Source organism: Corvus hawaiiensis, chromosome Z, assembly GCF_020740725.1.
Source record: "Corvus hawaiiensis isolate bCorHaw1 chromosome Z, bCorHaw1.pri.cur, whole genome shotgun sequence".
In the NCBI taxonomy this organism is placed as follows: Eukaryota; Metazoa; Chordata; class Aves; order Passeriformes; family Corvidae; genus Corvus; species Corvus hawaiiensis.
The window spans coordinates 34,754,132-34,771,017 of NC_063255.1; the positions used below are offsets into that span (position 1 = coordinate 34,754,132).

At 37.0% G+C, this 16,886-nt stretch overlaps 1 protein-coding gene across 2 annotated transcripts in view; it reads left to right on the forward strand.

Annotated features, from left to right (window-relative positions):
• The window catches only part of ROR2 (receptor tyrosine kinase like orphan receptor 2), a 143,755-nt gene that overhangs the window by 98,287 nt on the left and 28,582 nt on the right, over positions 1-16,886 (forward strand). For both annotated transcript variants that reach the window (XM_048292440.1, XM_048292441.1), the window contains exons 2-4: positions 308-385; positions 10,044-10,331; positions 11,412-11,442. In XM_048292440.1, coding sequence (XP_048148397.1) covers positions 308-385; positions 10,044-10,331; positions 11,412-11,442 — 397 coding nt within the window. The remainder of the gene's footprint in view (positions 1-307; positions 386-10,043; positions 10,332-11,411; positions 11,443-16,886) is intronic.

The window sequence follows — 16,886 nt, forward strand, 5'->3', positions numbered from 1 at the left end:
GAAATGTTTGCATTCTTCATAAAAATGTGTGAATTTTATTCTGGTGAGAACTGGAATGTAGTTTTTAATTCTGTATATTTTGCCAAACACGAAGTAATCCACAAAGTAATTATTGTAGAGTTTTCTAATCTGCAATGGATAAATCCTGACCTTGTTGATACGTGTTTTTTATGTGCTATGTTTCCTGTCTGCTGCTCTGGAAGCAGAATATGGACTGAATGTGTTTGCTGAACTCACTGTTATAATGCTCTTTAACAGAGAGGTTAACTCAACACCTCAATGCAACAAAATCTTTTTTTCTTTGTAGGTGAAATGGAAATTCCAGATTCAAATGACCCCTTAGGTCATGTGGATGGACTTGAGAGACCAATTCCAACACCTAAAGGTAAAATGAGTTTTAATTTCATCACCCTGCTGAAGTATAAACATTCTTCAGAAAGGACCAGCAAAATCCTGTTATTGTATATTCCCTATATTTGTCAATTAATACAAGTCTGTAAGGAAGGCAAGCTTGAGTGACTTAACACTTGTGATTCCAAGGAATAGCAAGGGATAGAAAAGTTAAAGGAGTCTATAAAAATTAATTCTGAAGCATGTTGACTCCTATCACATGGAGGGGTTAGATATTTGATCCAAACATAGAGGGCTGTTATTACCTTCTTAGCGTATTCTTTTTCACGTGTTGCCATGAAATTGATTTAATTTTGTAGAGCACCACATTTGGCATCTCTGGGTAAACGTTAAGTATTGGTATGTTTAGTTTGAGGTAATCAAATCTAGACCATTACAACGCAAGAATATTTACCTTTTAAGTAGCTCTGTGAATTAATGCTTTGGTTTTTTAAACTGACTGTAGTGTCAGAATTTCTAGTTATTTATTAGTTAACATAAATTCTACGATACTTTACCACTTAAAACTATAGATACAAATCCTATTCTTGGATCTGAAGATGCACGTACTTACTGCAAATTGTGCTTCCAATTGCAATTTGGTGCAACTTTCTAAAGCAGGACATTTTCAGTATTCTACCTGGAGAACCATGTTTTCTCAATTGTAGTACTGAATTTTTCTTTTTACGGGTGCACAGCTGTTGTAATGTCAACTCTTATGCTAGGGAAAAGTGTCAGATAGTCATGCCAGCTTCATTAATGAGCACATGTTGAAGTCTACAGAGCTCTGTGGTGTTGGCCAGATGTTCTTGCATTTTGTCTTTCAGAAGAACATAAAATTTGAGAGTACTTTGGAATATAGTCTCACTTCTCATACATATCCAATGTTATCTAGTCATTATTGTCCTCCTGAATACTAGTTAGATTTCTTACCCTGACTGCATATTAGGAAGTTTTATACAGAATCTTCCTTTAATTTTTGTCCATAAGACAGTAAAAAAAGATGTGTTTCTGTTTGCATATGTGTAACCCCCTTGCTGCTGATTGTCAGTGTGGGAATAAGTCCCTCCTATTTGGAAAGAAGACCTGGTATACTCCATTTCTCAACTCTTTGCTGCTTTCAGAAGCTGCTGAAAGATTTTAGAAGTTTAGAATTTGCCATCTATTATGGGAATAAATTTCAGTAATAGTCCCTCCTGTCAGTAGCACTGCATACTACCAGTTGTTTTATTCACACTGAAGTACACACTACTTTTGGTGGAAAAGGGCCATGTTTAATCTTTAACTGCATCTGTTTGCCTGGCAAGTTGGTCCCACTTTTCTCTTTTGCTATGTCTGAGCTTTTATGACTACAGACACAAAAGAGTTTTGGTTTTTTTTCATGTGACAGTGCTTGGTTAAATTCTTGCTGAGAAAGGACTGCCAGTTATTTCCTTCTTTTCCAGAGCCACAGGCAATACCTGTCTGAGGAAGTAATTAATCACATCTCAAACATTTCTACATCATAAGAATTGTATATTTCCTTTGGGAAAAAAACAAAAAAGGAAGAAAAAAAGAGCCCCATGTTCTTAAATGATTCACTGGTATAGGATCAGTTGTTAGTTTGCAGCATGCCTGGTGTGGAAATGGCCTCATTTCGCTCCCCCCTTTTTTTTTTAATGTGGGTACGAAATTCTGCATACAGGCAAAAATAATTGGAATGTTAGCCTGTGTGTTCTTGTGTCACAGTAGTAAGGTATTGGGTTTTGTTACCAAAAAGCACTGGACAGTTCTACTTCAAAGTTTGGGCATACTGTTGAGACCACAGAAACAGTTCTTCAGCCCTTCCATCACATCAACCTTTTTCCTTCCTTATTCTGATTTGCTTGTAACCTCCCATTTTTAAAATTTTTCTTCTTTTAGAATAGACTAAAAACAGGCATGGAGATAACCAGCTTTAATAATACCCAAATTAAAAGCCACTTTAGAAGTACCAAGCATGTTAGTCTCTCTAGAAGAGACTAGAATCTCTTCTCTAGAATCTTCCAGAAGTCCTGAAAAATGATTCTATCTCCAAAGACATAACTGGGTTAAGCAAAGTATTATTAATAATGTGCATTTTAAAAAGTGTTGCAAGTCTCTTCCTACAAGTGAAGCTAGCCTTCTGATAGTTCATGAGAAGGGACCATGGCTTGGCTAGGGCTTTGAGGAGAATTTATCTTTCCCTGTTTCCTTTAAAAAAACACCTGAATGACTAAAAAAGCACTGCCTCTGGGGAATGTTTCACTGAAAACCAGAGCAGAGCAGTGAGCATTTGCTGTAGAAGAACTCAGGTCTGCTTTGGAATAAAAATAAAACACTTGGGCACAATTCTCCTCTCAGTACATTGTTTGCAAAGATGATACTTTCCCCAATCTTACTTTCAAGTCAGCCTCGCTTGGTGTCTTTCTCTTTTGCAGAAACACTCTTAACATACTCTTACTGGGTCCTAAAACCCCACTGATTTCAGAGGATAGGACAATGTGCACATTGTGACAGTATTTCAAGGCTAATTCTGCTTCATTCCTAGATTGGCAGTTCATTCCTTGTTCCTAAGGACATTTCAAGAGCATGTGAACCAGATCAACTTATTTTACATGTTTCTGGATGGATTTTTGTACGTTGAGATCAAAAAAATAGGATGAAGAATGAGATGCAAATTGGATTAAATTAGGCTGTAAAGGTATCATTTCATCTGGAAATATTACCCGGCAGTATATAACAGTGTAGTTTCCTTAACTACTCGTGTGGGAGACCTGCCAACATCCCTTCCATTTCCCAATCTGGCTCCAATATACTGTAAATCACTCATCTTCATATTGTGATTAAATAAAACAGAGGGTGAAGAATTGGGGAGACTGTTTTTTATTTTGGAAAATGTTCTGTGCAAGGAATCATGAGTCTTAGGCTTCAATCTACCCTCCTCATTAGGATGGTGTTTCTCAGTGTATTTGGAGTTCTGATTTAGTTGTGGAAGGAGTCACTTTACTGGACTCTCACCACCTGCCAAGATGTTGTGGTGTCATTCATGTCCCCTAAACTCAAGTATTTACAGAAATGTTGTTACACACCTATTTGAATTTCAGCAACTTTCACATACATTTTCTCCTATTACAGTCTTCAGTTCTTTAATAAGCCTGGAAAACTGCACTTCTTTTATGTTCCTTATAGATTACCTGTCAATTTTGTGAACACTTTATGCTTAGTACTGTGTTCATAACACAGTAGATTTTGGAACAGTGGTGTCTTCCTCAGTTTTGCATGAGCTAAAGTCTGCATCCTAGGTGAAAAATTATGTCTTATTGTAGGAAAATGTGACTTTGCTTCTAGTGGAAATATCATTAGTTTAATTACTTAAAATACGGTCCCAAACCCCTTTTGTATTGGATATAAGTTTTTATTAGTCTTAAAATCCCAGTACAGAAATTCGCCATTTGAAAGAGTCATGGTGAGAAAGATCATGCTCTTTTATTTATATCTAAAAAAAGAAGATTATTTGAAGACAAAAATGAAAAGAGGTGGGAAGACATTAAAAAAAGAAAAAGCAAGATAGCTTAGGAGAAACCCCCCCCCCCCCCCCCCCCCCATTTCTATTGACACAAATTGTAATATACATATTTTTGTAGGGATTTTGAACACTGGAAATTTTTATTCCATGAATCTGAAAATGGTCTGAATTTATGCAGTTAGGCAGAAAAAAAGTATTTGCCCTTTTTTTAAAACAGCCGATTTTAAATTCTGAGTATCTCAAGCCGAGACTCTTGTAACCTGTGATGTGTTATGTAGTACTAAACTCATGGCTTTATGGGCTTTTTTGACTGTTGGATAAAGTTATTTAAGTAAAGATATACGTCTTACGGAGAAATTAGTTTTCTAAAAAGTGATAAAGCATACATGCAATTACTACTTCTTGGTCTGAAAAGACTGTTTCATCTTCAGGTATCTAGTATGACTCAAATTTTCCTCTCTTTTTCTCAAAAACTGGATATTCAGTATTTGTGTTTCTTCTGCAGGGCAGAAAGAAAGGGGAATCAACTTGGATAGGAGCCAAAATGGATGATTATCTCAGAGCATCATTGTCTCAGGAATACAGAAAGATGTGAATCTCAGTGTAGTATCATAGATACTGACACTTAGTCCATGTGTGAATTGGCAAATCGCTTAGGCTCCCCTTGCTCTGCTTCCTGCATTTGGAAAATAAGGGTGATGGTATCATCCCATCTGATGAGACTTCAATATTCATAAATTATGTGGAAGTTCTGAGATAAAAAGAGTTGCAAATTTTACTAAATACAAGTCATGGTTGCCATAATGAAGCTTATTTTAAAATTATGAATGCATAATTATTTTTAAAATCACATAGGAAAAAAAGAGTAAAAGCAATAAAAAATGAACAGAAACTAAAACTTGAATTGAAAACAATTAAGCCAGAATTTACATGATCTGAAGTAACTAAGGAGGTTTAAAATATTTTTTTAGAATGAACTTCAAAATCACAGCTAAGATCTTAAAATAACAAAAGCGAAGCAATCATTTTATATTGTGTTTATGCCAAGAACAACACACATGGTTTGAGCCAATAACTGGGACACATAAGTGCCAGAGTAATGTAAATAAAACTAAGAAATATAATATGCATGTGAGGTCTTAGTGATAGTTGCACCCTTTAGGTTTTTAGTTTAGTTCTATTCTTGTGCATATCTTGACAATGATTTGAGGCACACTGGAAAACATTATTTTTATATTCTTGCCAAAACATGAATAATAGACCTGTCATCTTGATGTTGATCTGCTGTGGGATTCTGTTTGATATATTTATATCAAATTTATTCCATTTAAAAATATGAAGTACTGGCAACCTTACAAAGGTTTTTCAAAATATGAAAGTGTTTTACTGGAATTCATGTCAATCATTTTCCTAAGCTATGTTATTCATAGAGTACATAGAATATGATAGCATAATATAATATATAGATTAAGTTGCATTGTCCTCTCATAGCTTCTTGACAGAAGAGTTTTTAATCTGTTCAAGCAAAATAAATACTAGTAGTGGTTGTAAACTATGTTAGAAACCATATGAAAAGAGAAACTGAATTTACAGCATTGTTGCCTACAGCAAATGCAGAAATATCTACCAGATAGATTTTCCTTTTGAAATACTTAAACCATGCCAAAGACCACTGAAGGCAAAGGAAGCATTTTCCTTCATTTCAGTGACCCTTGGAAACCAGCCAGAGTATAAAACTCAATGTTATTTTCTCAACACAGGAAATTTCTGGACATTATACTTGTATTTTTAAAAAATTCTATTTGCTATCCATCTCCCAAATAAAATATAATTCTTTATAGTATGACATTTACTATAGGACATTTACAAGTTTGGCAATATGTAACAAACACAAAATATATGGAGAGTATTTATTCTCTGTTTTATAATTATGTTAGTATTAAAACAGATTAACAATTCTGTTCCAGTTCTAAAGAATTCTACTTGACTGATGCTTAACACAAAATATAGGACACAAGTTTAATACAAGTTTGAGCAATCGTCACATTTAATTTTCCTTCATACCTGTCCAAATTAAGATTTACTAAGACAGGAGGAGAACTAGATTGGGAAAAAAAATTGCTTTGTACATTGTTGAGGTCCTAATTTATCCTGGGAAAATTTGCTTTTTCCCCAAAACTTTGCCTCAAACTGGCATCTACACTGTGTTTGTGGTGTGACGTACATTACAAAAAAAGTAACTGCTGATTATCACCACAGAAATTAAATAAAGAAAACATTCTTTAGAACATGGTTGGTTACATTTTCCACTTTGTTTGAAAGAATTGCAATTATGGGTTATCTAAAGTGGACACCAAATAACAGAGCAGCTCAACAAATGGCTGCCCGCTCTGTCATACAAATACTTCAGAATCAGTGAGTATATAAACATCACTCCTCAAAGAGGAAATGAAACCAGCAAGTAGAGAGTGTGGAGTTGAGAGTGGACAAAGGCAAGGGATAGGCCATAAGCTGCTCTATTGCTCCTAGGCTGCTCTGGAGAACTTTGGAAAACACAAAGGCTTCAAAGTTCATTAGGTTAAAATATTTATTACTTGGTTTGTAATAAGAAGGTAATATAAACACTGGAGAAAATACCTGTAAAATTGACAGGAGTAATGATGAACTGAAGCTGAATTCTGACCTGCAGGAAATAGATGCAGTTACCCTGACTTCAGGGGAAGTCTATCTAATTGCACTGGGTCTGATTTAATCCATAAATCTTTGGCACTGTTTTTCATGGTAATAGTTTTGTTCTAGTTAGTGTTAGGATTAGATTTGTAGATTCATATGAAATATTTTGGATGGCTTAAAAGATATGGATCTAATTACTTCCTGCAGTAGCTCTGTTTTAATTAGTAAAACAAGAAGTTCTAACATGGCTTTAATCCTGAGTTAATAAGTCCTAATAAGTAAATTTACTATCTGTTTTCATCCAAATGTATTTGAATGCAATATCCATGACTATCCCAAAAAGAAGGAGCTGGATTCCACCTGGCTGGTTTTAAATCAGAAAAAGGGCAATAGTGGTAAGGGTTTGAGGAAGCTACAAGCTGACCAATGGCACAAAAGCTGACCAATGGCACAAGAACAATATAGACCTTTCAGGTACTTGGATGTAAAGAGCAAAAAGTGCAGTAGAGTAAGACAAAACACAATCCCTGTCTGTCATCTTACATCATTTGAATTGGTCCCACCTTTTAGACAGATCTTCTGTGCTTCTTTCATTTCTTGGGAATCAGAAGCATCTCTGAGCCAGACGAATGTACCTCTGTGCTGGCTCCATGCTGGAAGTGGCCCAGCTTCTTCTCAAAAAAAGGTCTTAAACAGTCTATTTTTCCTCCTTTGTATGAGCGCATTCAGCCTCTCCCCACAATTGCTGGATCATAGACCCGTAGAACTACAGAGCATTCCAGCCTGGGAGGTACCTCTGAAGATCATCCAGTGCAACATTTTTGGGGAAAGAAAGCCTAGACAAAATGATCTGGTACTCTGTCCAATCACATCTTGAAAACCTTCAGTGATGAGGACACCACCACATCTCTAGGCAGTTCATTCTTCCAGTGAATGATTGTTCTCACTGCAAAAAATGTCTTTATTCTATTGAAATGAAACATTTCCTGCCTTCTTTCACTTATTGCCATTTCTCTTCTCCGTGTAGCTCCTTGTGATGAGTGTCTCCATTCTCTTTGTGGGTGCCTTTTAGGTATGGAAAAACTGTGATGATGCTCCTCCTGCCCGTTCTCTTCTCCAGGGAGAAGAGATGTAACTACTTCAAGTCTTTCCTCACAAGCAGACATTGGTAGCCCTCTTTTGGACCATCCCTTGTCTTTCTGTGTTATTTTTGAATTTTGGGGACCTGAACTGGACATAATACTCCAGGTGTGGCCTGATAGGCACTGAGTAGATTGGGATTATGGTATCTCTCTCTCTGCTAGGTAATGCCCCTGTGGACGCAGCCCAGTATCTCAGTGGCGCTGATGAGAATAGACTACATACAGATTGTGAAAAAGCAGTGAAACAGGTCTCTAAATAACAAGCTAAGAGTGAAATAGACATGGGAAATCCTTTTCTACCTTGTGGTAGGACTGATCATGCTTTCTTTCATGCTGCTAGAAATGCTTATGTATGTAAAATGTTGGCTTAAACAAGTTTAAATCAATGGCTTCAATTTCCTATATCAAGAAGGTAATTTACTGGTTTTCTGTTCCCTGCCAGAATGTCATCATAGTATTTCTATTTTTTCAGCTACGAAATGGAATTGGAAACCATAACAAATGACACTGTGGCGTGACATTGCTGAAAGCATTAATATACTTTTTCTCCCTTTTATATAAGTTTTTCAAAAATAAATATTGTTGTGTTTTGTCAAAATGTTTTGAAGTCTGCTAAAGATTTTCAATTAAAAATAGGGAAAACAATAAAATTGCATAAGCAATGATTTATTATTTTATGACAAAAAAAGGATAAAATAATTTTCCTGTAAGTTTTCAATATTTAATATTTAATTTTCTATTCAGTGGTGAACTAAATTCACACTTGCCTACACTGCAATTGCATATTATTAATTAAAACAGAATTTCTTTCAAAAGGCCAGTAGTAGAGAACAATGCAATACACAGGAAAATCCAGTTTTCCAGCAAAATCTGGCTTTGCACACTTACTATATTTTGATGTTTCTACTGCTCCCCTCTCCAGTGCTATACTTAACCATTACAGAGGAAGTGATTTTCATGGTCCTGTCAAATATAAATCAAAGCAGAGCATCAATTTTCTTTAGGTATTTCAGCAATTAGACTGTCAACGTGGACCATTTCTTTACTGGTGTTAGATTCCAGCACATAATATGCTATTTCTTAATTAAACACTTGCAAAATAATCTGACTGATAGGAAATGTCCGCATGTGGGCATCCATCGAAGTTATTTGATATTTGGGTCCAGCTGGCATAAGAATATAATGTAATTTGAATTCCTGGTGCTTTACATCTAGATGGTCTAAATTCACAGAAACAAACAAAAATGACCATAACAGCTAGATACTTTTCTTACCTGTTTTGTAAGGTAATGTAACAACATTATTGTTTCAGTGAAATTACCTGTTGTCAAGCTTTCAGTTCGTGATGTGTGTCAGTTGCAGGACTCCTAACACCAAATCAAATTTCTAAATAATAACATAAAAAAGATTTGACTGTCATGTTTTGACAGTGTCCTTCCATCAATTTCTTCTTTTTTGTCTTCCCTAGAGATCACCAATACAGCCTACTTAACAAGCCCTTTGCTTTCAACAAACCACCAATTAGGGCTTGTAGTTTTCACTTGCAAAATAACTACAAAATGTTATTACGCAGTGTTTGTATAGACCTTTCCTTGACCATATTTTTTGACTTAAGTAAAAAATAGCAATCTATAATTAGCTTAAGAGTTCCCTCTGTCACAGGTTACTTCTGCAATTGAGACATTATTTCTTTAAATTTAATGTGATACATATAATCTTTAAAACTTATTATAAGAAAAACTTATTATAAGATAAGCCTGTCCAAATCAGACTAATTTTAAGATTTTGTTGATTAACTGACAAGTCAAATTAATATCTAAAAGTAACTTTTCCAGTTGTAGTTCTTTTTGAGACAAATCTGTAATCGTGTAAGAAGGTTATGTGGTAAAATTACGATGATATTCCAAAATGGCTACAAGTGGGATTACTCTTTTATTGAACGAGGGTGTATTTTGCTGTTAGAACAGAACAGCATTCGAGGTATGTGTTAGCATGTCAGATGTAGAAAAATACTACTGCTTCAAAATAGGTGTCCAGATAGGCAGTTAGGAGTGTAATGGTATCAATTCATGATTGACCTTCTAATCTGCATACCTACCTGCACACAAACACGAAGTCAGCAACGAAACACGAATTGGAGTGTGCTGCTGTGGTGTTCTTAGGACAGTGATTTGCATTTATTGAGTATTTTTTGAGTGCTTGAAAGAAAACTGAATTTTTTTCCAAGGTTCTCTCTTAGAAAAGTGCCTTTGAGCAGACTTTTACCACAACCCAAGTAAAGTTTGATCTTTTATGACCTTTTATCCTCTTAGGTTACTTCCTGACCTTCTTGGAACCAGTAAACAATATCACTGTAGTCCAGGGGCAAACAGCAATCCTCCACTGCAAGGTAGCAGGAAATCCATCCCCGAATGTCAAATGGCTAAAAAATGATGCTCCAGTGGTTCAGGAGCCAAGACGGATCATCATCAGAAAAACAGATTATGGTTCACGTCTGAGAATCCAGGATCTGGATACCACAGACACAGGATACTACCAGTGTGTGGCTTCAAATGGGATGAAGACAATAACTGCAACAGGAGTTTTGTTTGTCAGGCTCGGTGAGTTCCTGGCTTTTATAACTACTCACACTGATTTATAGACTAGGTATTAGTTTTAACCATAGTATAATGAGAAATGAATTTAATGTTTTAAGAAAAATTCTCAACACAAAAGAAAATAAAGTCAGTGCCTGGGGCCTCTCTCCCAGCACAGAACTTCTCAGTTGAACTTGATACCCCTTTACTGGTAATAAAAGAAAGTAAATACAGACGTAGAGGTCTGTAAATACACAGTGAAGAAAAAATTAAAGAAGTGCCAGTATAAAGTAAAAAAAAAAGGTAATATTTCATGGCCTGCAGTTTTCACTCTACTGCTGAACTCAGTCTGTGAAAAAACCAAAACCTGAAGAGAAGAATGAGAAGAGGTTTTCTGTGTGATGTTCATGGTTCTGGGCCCATCCTTGCGAATTTCAGTTCTGTACTGCTACGTGAAGCCTGGCCTCAAATTCTGTCCTTTGACACCTGAAGGTACATCACACCTTTCAAGAAGTGCTTATATTGCATATTTGAGACTTAACCATCCAATCTGGAAGTCAGCCTTTTATTTAGTTTTGTCTCTGGAGCAATGGAAGAAAAAATGGGAGATGCGTTTTTCTAAAATTGTTTTCTAATTTTGTAATGTAAATAATTAATTCCACAGTTTAGTTTGTAGTGATTGAGTATTGAAGTGAAGTGCTGGGTATTGAACCTTGTTCTTGCTGTGACAAAAGTTGATCATCTCCTTGCCACATCATAAATTCTGATAGTAAGGCTCAGGTGGGGCTTATTAAAAGGTAAGTGATGCGTCTAGATAACACCTTATCTAACTGCCTATGGTATTTTGGTGGAAGATATTTTATAAACAAAAATTATTTCCATTCAAGTTGCTGCTGGAGGAGATAGTAGATTCATGTGATTTTTATTTGTGGCTTTGAAAATAACAATATATAATTATGTTCAGGAATGCAGAGGATTTTGTTTGAATCTTGAGACAAACCTTCCTTAAAGAGACAATTTCCTTTAGATTGCTATTGACTTTTTTTTATGATGTTGTCCTTGAGCTTAACTTGTCAGCAATACTTGTTTGTTTTATGTTTGCAGGTCCAACAAACAGCCCAAATCACAATCTTCAGTAAGTACTTTTCGTAAAATTAATGTACTCTGACTACTTTTTTTCTGTCAGAATTTAGTTAATAAACTCAATAAACACTGCCTGCAACCACAGTGTTCTTGCTAAAAATATCTTAATTTGATCAAAAATTCACAGAATGGATGCAACCTTTTCAAAGGTAGCATTGTGTTACAGTGGGTTTTGATTTGATTGACTGTTCTTGAGCAAATTCTGCCTGCTTATTTCATATTTTTAACAAGTAAATTACTACAAAGTCACGTTGGAACAGTAATTGTTTATGGGGCAAGTATGGGCTGGAAGAATGTTTAAAAATGAGTGGGTAAAATGCTTAGGTTACTGTGGTTGCAAATTTACCCATGTTATATTATTATAACTTGAAAAGTCAGGTAAAACAAGACTAGAATCCTGTCGTTGAGTAGCTAGGCAAAACCTCTGTTTGTTAGTGTCATTTTGACTTGAGTGGTGATCTGATGATTTTTGTTATATGCCTGGGCTCACTTGCTGGTTCAGTCATAAGGATGAAAAGAGAATCATAGAATGGTCTGGATTGGAAGGGACTGTAAAAATCACCCAGTTCCAACCCCCCTGCCATGGGCAGAGACACTTTACACTATTTCGGGTTGTTCAAAGTCCCACCCAGCCTGGCCTGGAACACTTGCAGGGGTGAAGTATCCACAGCTTCTCAGGGAAACCTGTTGCAGCTCTTCAGCACCCTCTAAGAATTTCTTTTTAACATCTAATTGAAACCTGCCCTTTTCCAGTTTAAAGCCATTGTCCTTAGTCTTGCACTATCTGCCAGTATAAAAAGTGCCCCTCCTTCCTTTTTATGAGAACCCTTTAAGGCTACAGTGGGATCTCCCCAAAGCCTTCTCTTTCTCCGGGCTTAACAACCCCAGCTCTCTCAGCCTGTCTTCACAGGAGAGGTGCTCCAGCCCTCCGATCATCTTCATGGCCTCCTCTGGACCCACTCTAAGAGGTGTACATTTTTGTTGTGCTGAGCACCCCAGAGCTGGACCCAGGACTCTAGGTGGAGTCTCGTGAGGGCCATATAGAGTGGTAGAATCCCCTCCCTCGCTCTGCTGGACATGCTGCTTTGGATGCAGCCCAGGATGCAATTGTCCTGGGATGAGAGCTCACACTGCTGGGTCACATCGAGATTTTCATCCACAAGAACTGCCAAGTCCTTCTTCAAGGGGTGTTCTTAATGACTTGAACTCCCAGTCTGTTCATGTCTGGGATTTCTCCAACCTGCTGCAGCACTTGGCACTTGGATTTGTAGGATTTTGTGAGGTTCTTGTGGGCCCGTTTCTCAAGTTTGCCCAGGTCCATTTGTAGTGCCAATGGCACTGCTCATCTTTGTGTCACCTTCAAACTTGCTGAGGGTGCTCTTGATCCCACTGTTTGTGTCATTGATGAGGATATTGAAGAACACCAGTGCCAAGAGAAATCCCTGAGGGCACCACTCATCACTGGCCTCCATCTGGACACAGAGCCTTAGACCACAACTCTCTGGCTGCATCCATCCAGCCAGTCTCCTATCTACTGAATAGTCCATCAAATCCATGTCTCTCCAATTTGCAGATAAGGATGTCATGTCAGATGGTATCAAGGCCTACAGAAATCTAGATAGATGATGTCTGTTGTCTTCTCTTACTGGCCGTTGCTGTCACTCCATCACAAAAGGCCCCCCAATTGGTCAGGCACAATTTGCCCTTAGTAAAGTTATGCTGACTGCCTTGAGTGACTTCATTGTCTTTTATATGCTGTGGCATAACTTCCAGAAGGATCTGCTTCATGATCTTCCCAGACACAAAGGTAAGGCTCACCGGTGTGTGGTTCCTCAGATTTTCCTTTCTCCTCTTTTTAAAAATGGGAGTGATTTTTCCTTTTTCCAGTCAGCAGGGAGTTTGCCTGACTGCCTTGACTTTTCAAGTATGATGGAGATTGTCTTGGCAAGAATATCAGCCAGACCCCTCAGGACTCTGGAATGTATCTCATCAGGTCCCATAGACTTGCGGCTATTCAGCTTCATCAAGTGATCCCAAACCTCCTCTTCACGTATAGTGGGAGGGACTTTGCTCCCCCATACCCACACCAAGGAGCAAGGATTTGAGACTACTGGGAAGGATGACTGCCATGAAGACTGAGGCAAAGAAGTCAAATACCTCATCTTTCTCCGTATCAGTCACCACCAGTTTGTCCTTCTTGTTTATCATGGGATACATTCTCCTTGGCCTTTCTCTTCTGGCCTATGTCAGACCAACAAACCTGGGAACCAAGTTTTACATTGATTCACTTTTGTTATGGAACAAGTAATTAATTATATTTCTTTTGGCTTCCCTAGTATTTTCCAAGTGCTTCTCCTGTACTGAGAATGATCTTGTTAATATTTCACAAATACCAACATAAACAAAATATTTCAACTGACAGAGTGAAAAAAAAAAAATACTGTGTATGTGATGTGTAGTTCTTAATTATATTCTCTCCCTGAAGTGGAAGTAAATTAGGGCTCCCAAGATATCTTCCATCCTGGTTTTTCCTAGGTTTTTAATGCTTTGCTATGCAACCTTTGCTGGTTTGTGACCCTAAGTTAAAATAAAGAAAGAAATAACTAAAAAAAAAAATTAAGAAGTCCTGTCATTTGGCTTATGACTCTTCACAATGGGTCTTGTGCCTTTGGTCTTGGAAGCAGTAGTGTGATGGTGTTCTGGACCTTCCATTAAAAGGTGAAGAGTACACTGCTGGTAGATTTTTTTTTTTTTTAATATCCACTAGATTGAAGAGTAACCTGAAACTTGAGAAAAACAGGGTCAGGTCAAAGGTCTAGTGAGAAGTCATGAGGGTCTTATCATATGAGGCCCAAGAGCTTTCAGGGATTAGAAATCTTTGCCTCATTGCACGCATATTTCTGTTTTGATTTTTTAAAAAATCAGTCCTTCAAATAAAATGCCATGTTTTGGTGGTATAATTATTTTGTTTTGAGAAACTGATTACGATTTTTTAAAAACTGAATATTTTGTATAAAACCATGCAGGTCATTTTGAAAGCCAGAAAAGAGGAAGGGTGGAAAAAGGCCAAAGAATACCTAACTGCTTGGAAGGAGCTCTCATGGAACAAAAGACTCTTTCCATTTGCTGTCTGCACAGTGCGACCTTGCACTGAGCCATGTGAGACCTATTGCTGCTGGTATTAGTGCTTCAAAAAAGACATGCTTCAGTGGAAACCTGAAACATAAAGCCATTGTAACTTGGTTTAAAATTATACCTAATGAATATTAAGGGATAAGGAACATTACCTATGTAGATACCATCTAGCAAGGTATTTTTATGCAGTTCATGCTGCGAATTTCTAGAATTAATTTGCAATTAAAGATTGCCAGAGAGAAAATGTGTGTTACGCAGTCAGACTTGCCAGTGCAAAAAAGCATCCTGACCTTCAGGTAATGAAGTTGAGATGCTTTCATAAAAATCTAAATGTAAAAACTTTCAACCAAATATGTAGTCTTAAATTGCTGCAGATTATTTGGAGACCTCTTTATTTTCTCTTAAGATCCATGTTTGCAAAAATTTCTAGGGATTTTCCTGTAGAAATGGGGAATTACAATATATCCTGTTTATTAAAACTATTAAAGTTATCAAAGACTTCAAAACAGATTAATTTACAAAGGAAATAAAATCAAAACACAGTCCAAAAGATATTCTCTGATTAGCCTTTGCTGCCCAGAGGACTGTGCTACCAAAGGGTTGTTTTACTAGAGTGTAGCCCAGCAATCCTTTCTTTCACTGCATTATGCTTTTACCTTTTGTATCATTAGTGTTATTAGTTTTGCCTCTCAAAAGAGAGACATCCTATCTGTTCAGAAAAATACAAGCGTATGAATATAAAATAAAAGTTTGGCAAATACCAGAGAATGCTTTTTTTACCATGATTTAAAACAAAGAAATGGGCATTAATATCTTGGAGTCTAAGAGTAGAAGGGCAGAAACAGTTGTCTTTCTTTCTAGAAGTGTTGCTCTTAGAAGATAATGCCATTCTAAAAGACTGCGTGTTCTCTAGTCTAATACATTTTTCTTTTGAATTGAATGGTTAGATTAAATTTTACCCATTGGGAAAATCCCTGTTTTGAAGCAGTTTAACTGTAGTCGTGCCACCTTGAAACAAGCTTGGGATGGAAGATATCTAATATTTGAGTATTCAGTTTGTTGGCTCTTAAGGGCTTCTGGAAAAGCTGGTGAGGCCTTTGTGGAAGTGAGGAAGGCACACAGAATTCAGGCAGAAAGGAGTGCCCATAAGCTCAGTTCTTGACAGATGTTTGGGAAACATCTCTATTGTCACTACTACACTTTTCCCTACATGACCTTTCTGCAATCTGCTCAGGATGCCAGGAGATGAACATTTCTTTCCAGAGCCCTGTGCAGGGGATCTGCGTTTTCCAAGAAACTTTGGGAAGTCCCTGTTTTATTGAACTCTGACTAAGATCAGTTATCAGTTTGCGGCCTTTGATGCCTGTATGCTGGATGCTTAGGAGAAATGGGTGAGAAGAAACACTGCCACCAAGTAGAAATGATCATTACTTCGTGGAGTAATTTTTGGGGTATTAATTATTCAGAATAAATTTGCATGTTCTCATGCCTGATTTTCAGGTAGTTTGGGACAACAGTAAGTTTTTGAAGATTCAGTCCATTGAAGAAAAATGATGAAGCAGTCGTAGTCAGGAAAAAACCATTTCTTTCAAACAGTGGAAAACAGAATGTCTAAAATCCAGTAATGTGGCTGTGTTAAAACTTCAGTGGGTAACCCTGAGGCTGGGTTCCTGAACAATTTATTCTCCATGGTCTACATACCCCAAAGCACACTTTTTCTGTGACTCCAGAGGGAAATTTCTGCATGATGTGAGGGGCAGTCATTTATTTTTATGATGGAAACAAATGTATTTTCATCATGTGATGAATCTTCATGTAATTACAAGATGGAAAAGAGAATATAAGGTCTTGGGAAAGAAGGTGGAAAGGAGTGGATCATCAGAGCACTTCACCCTCAGGCCACTTCCCTGCCCCTGACTAGGGTCTTCCAGGTAAAAGACAGTAGCTGATGGGGAAAATAGTTCTGTAAATTCAATCTCTCTGGCAAAACAAAGGTATCTAAGATCACATTAAAGAGAAAGAATGCTTTCCTTACCATCAAATAGCAGCACCACTTGTATCTTCCTCATTTCCTTAGGTGGTGTGGCAAATTTCTTTGGTCTCACTGTAGTTTAGCCACTGATAACATTGTTAATCTTGTAAATTATACAAGATTATCTTAAAATTCACATAAACAGATTTTTTTTAAAACAATACAAGGTTGTTTCAACTCAGAAGTTACCGTGTTTATTCAGGCCCATAAGGACCAGGTGTTTGATGGTGTGCTTCCTCCAGAATGACATGCATGCCTTTTGTTTCATC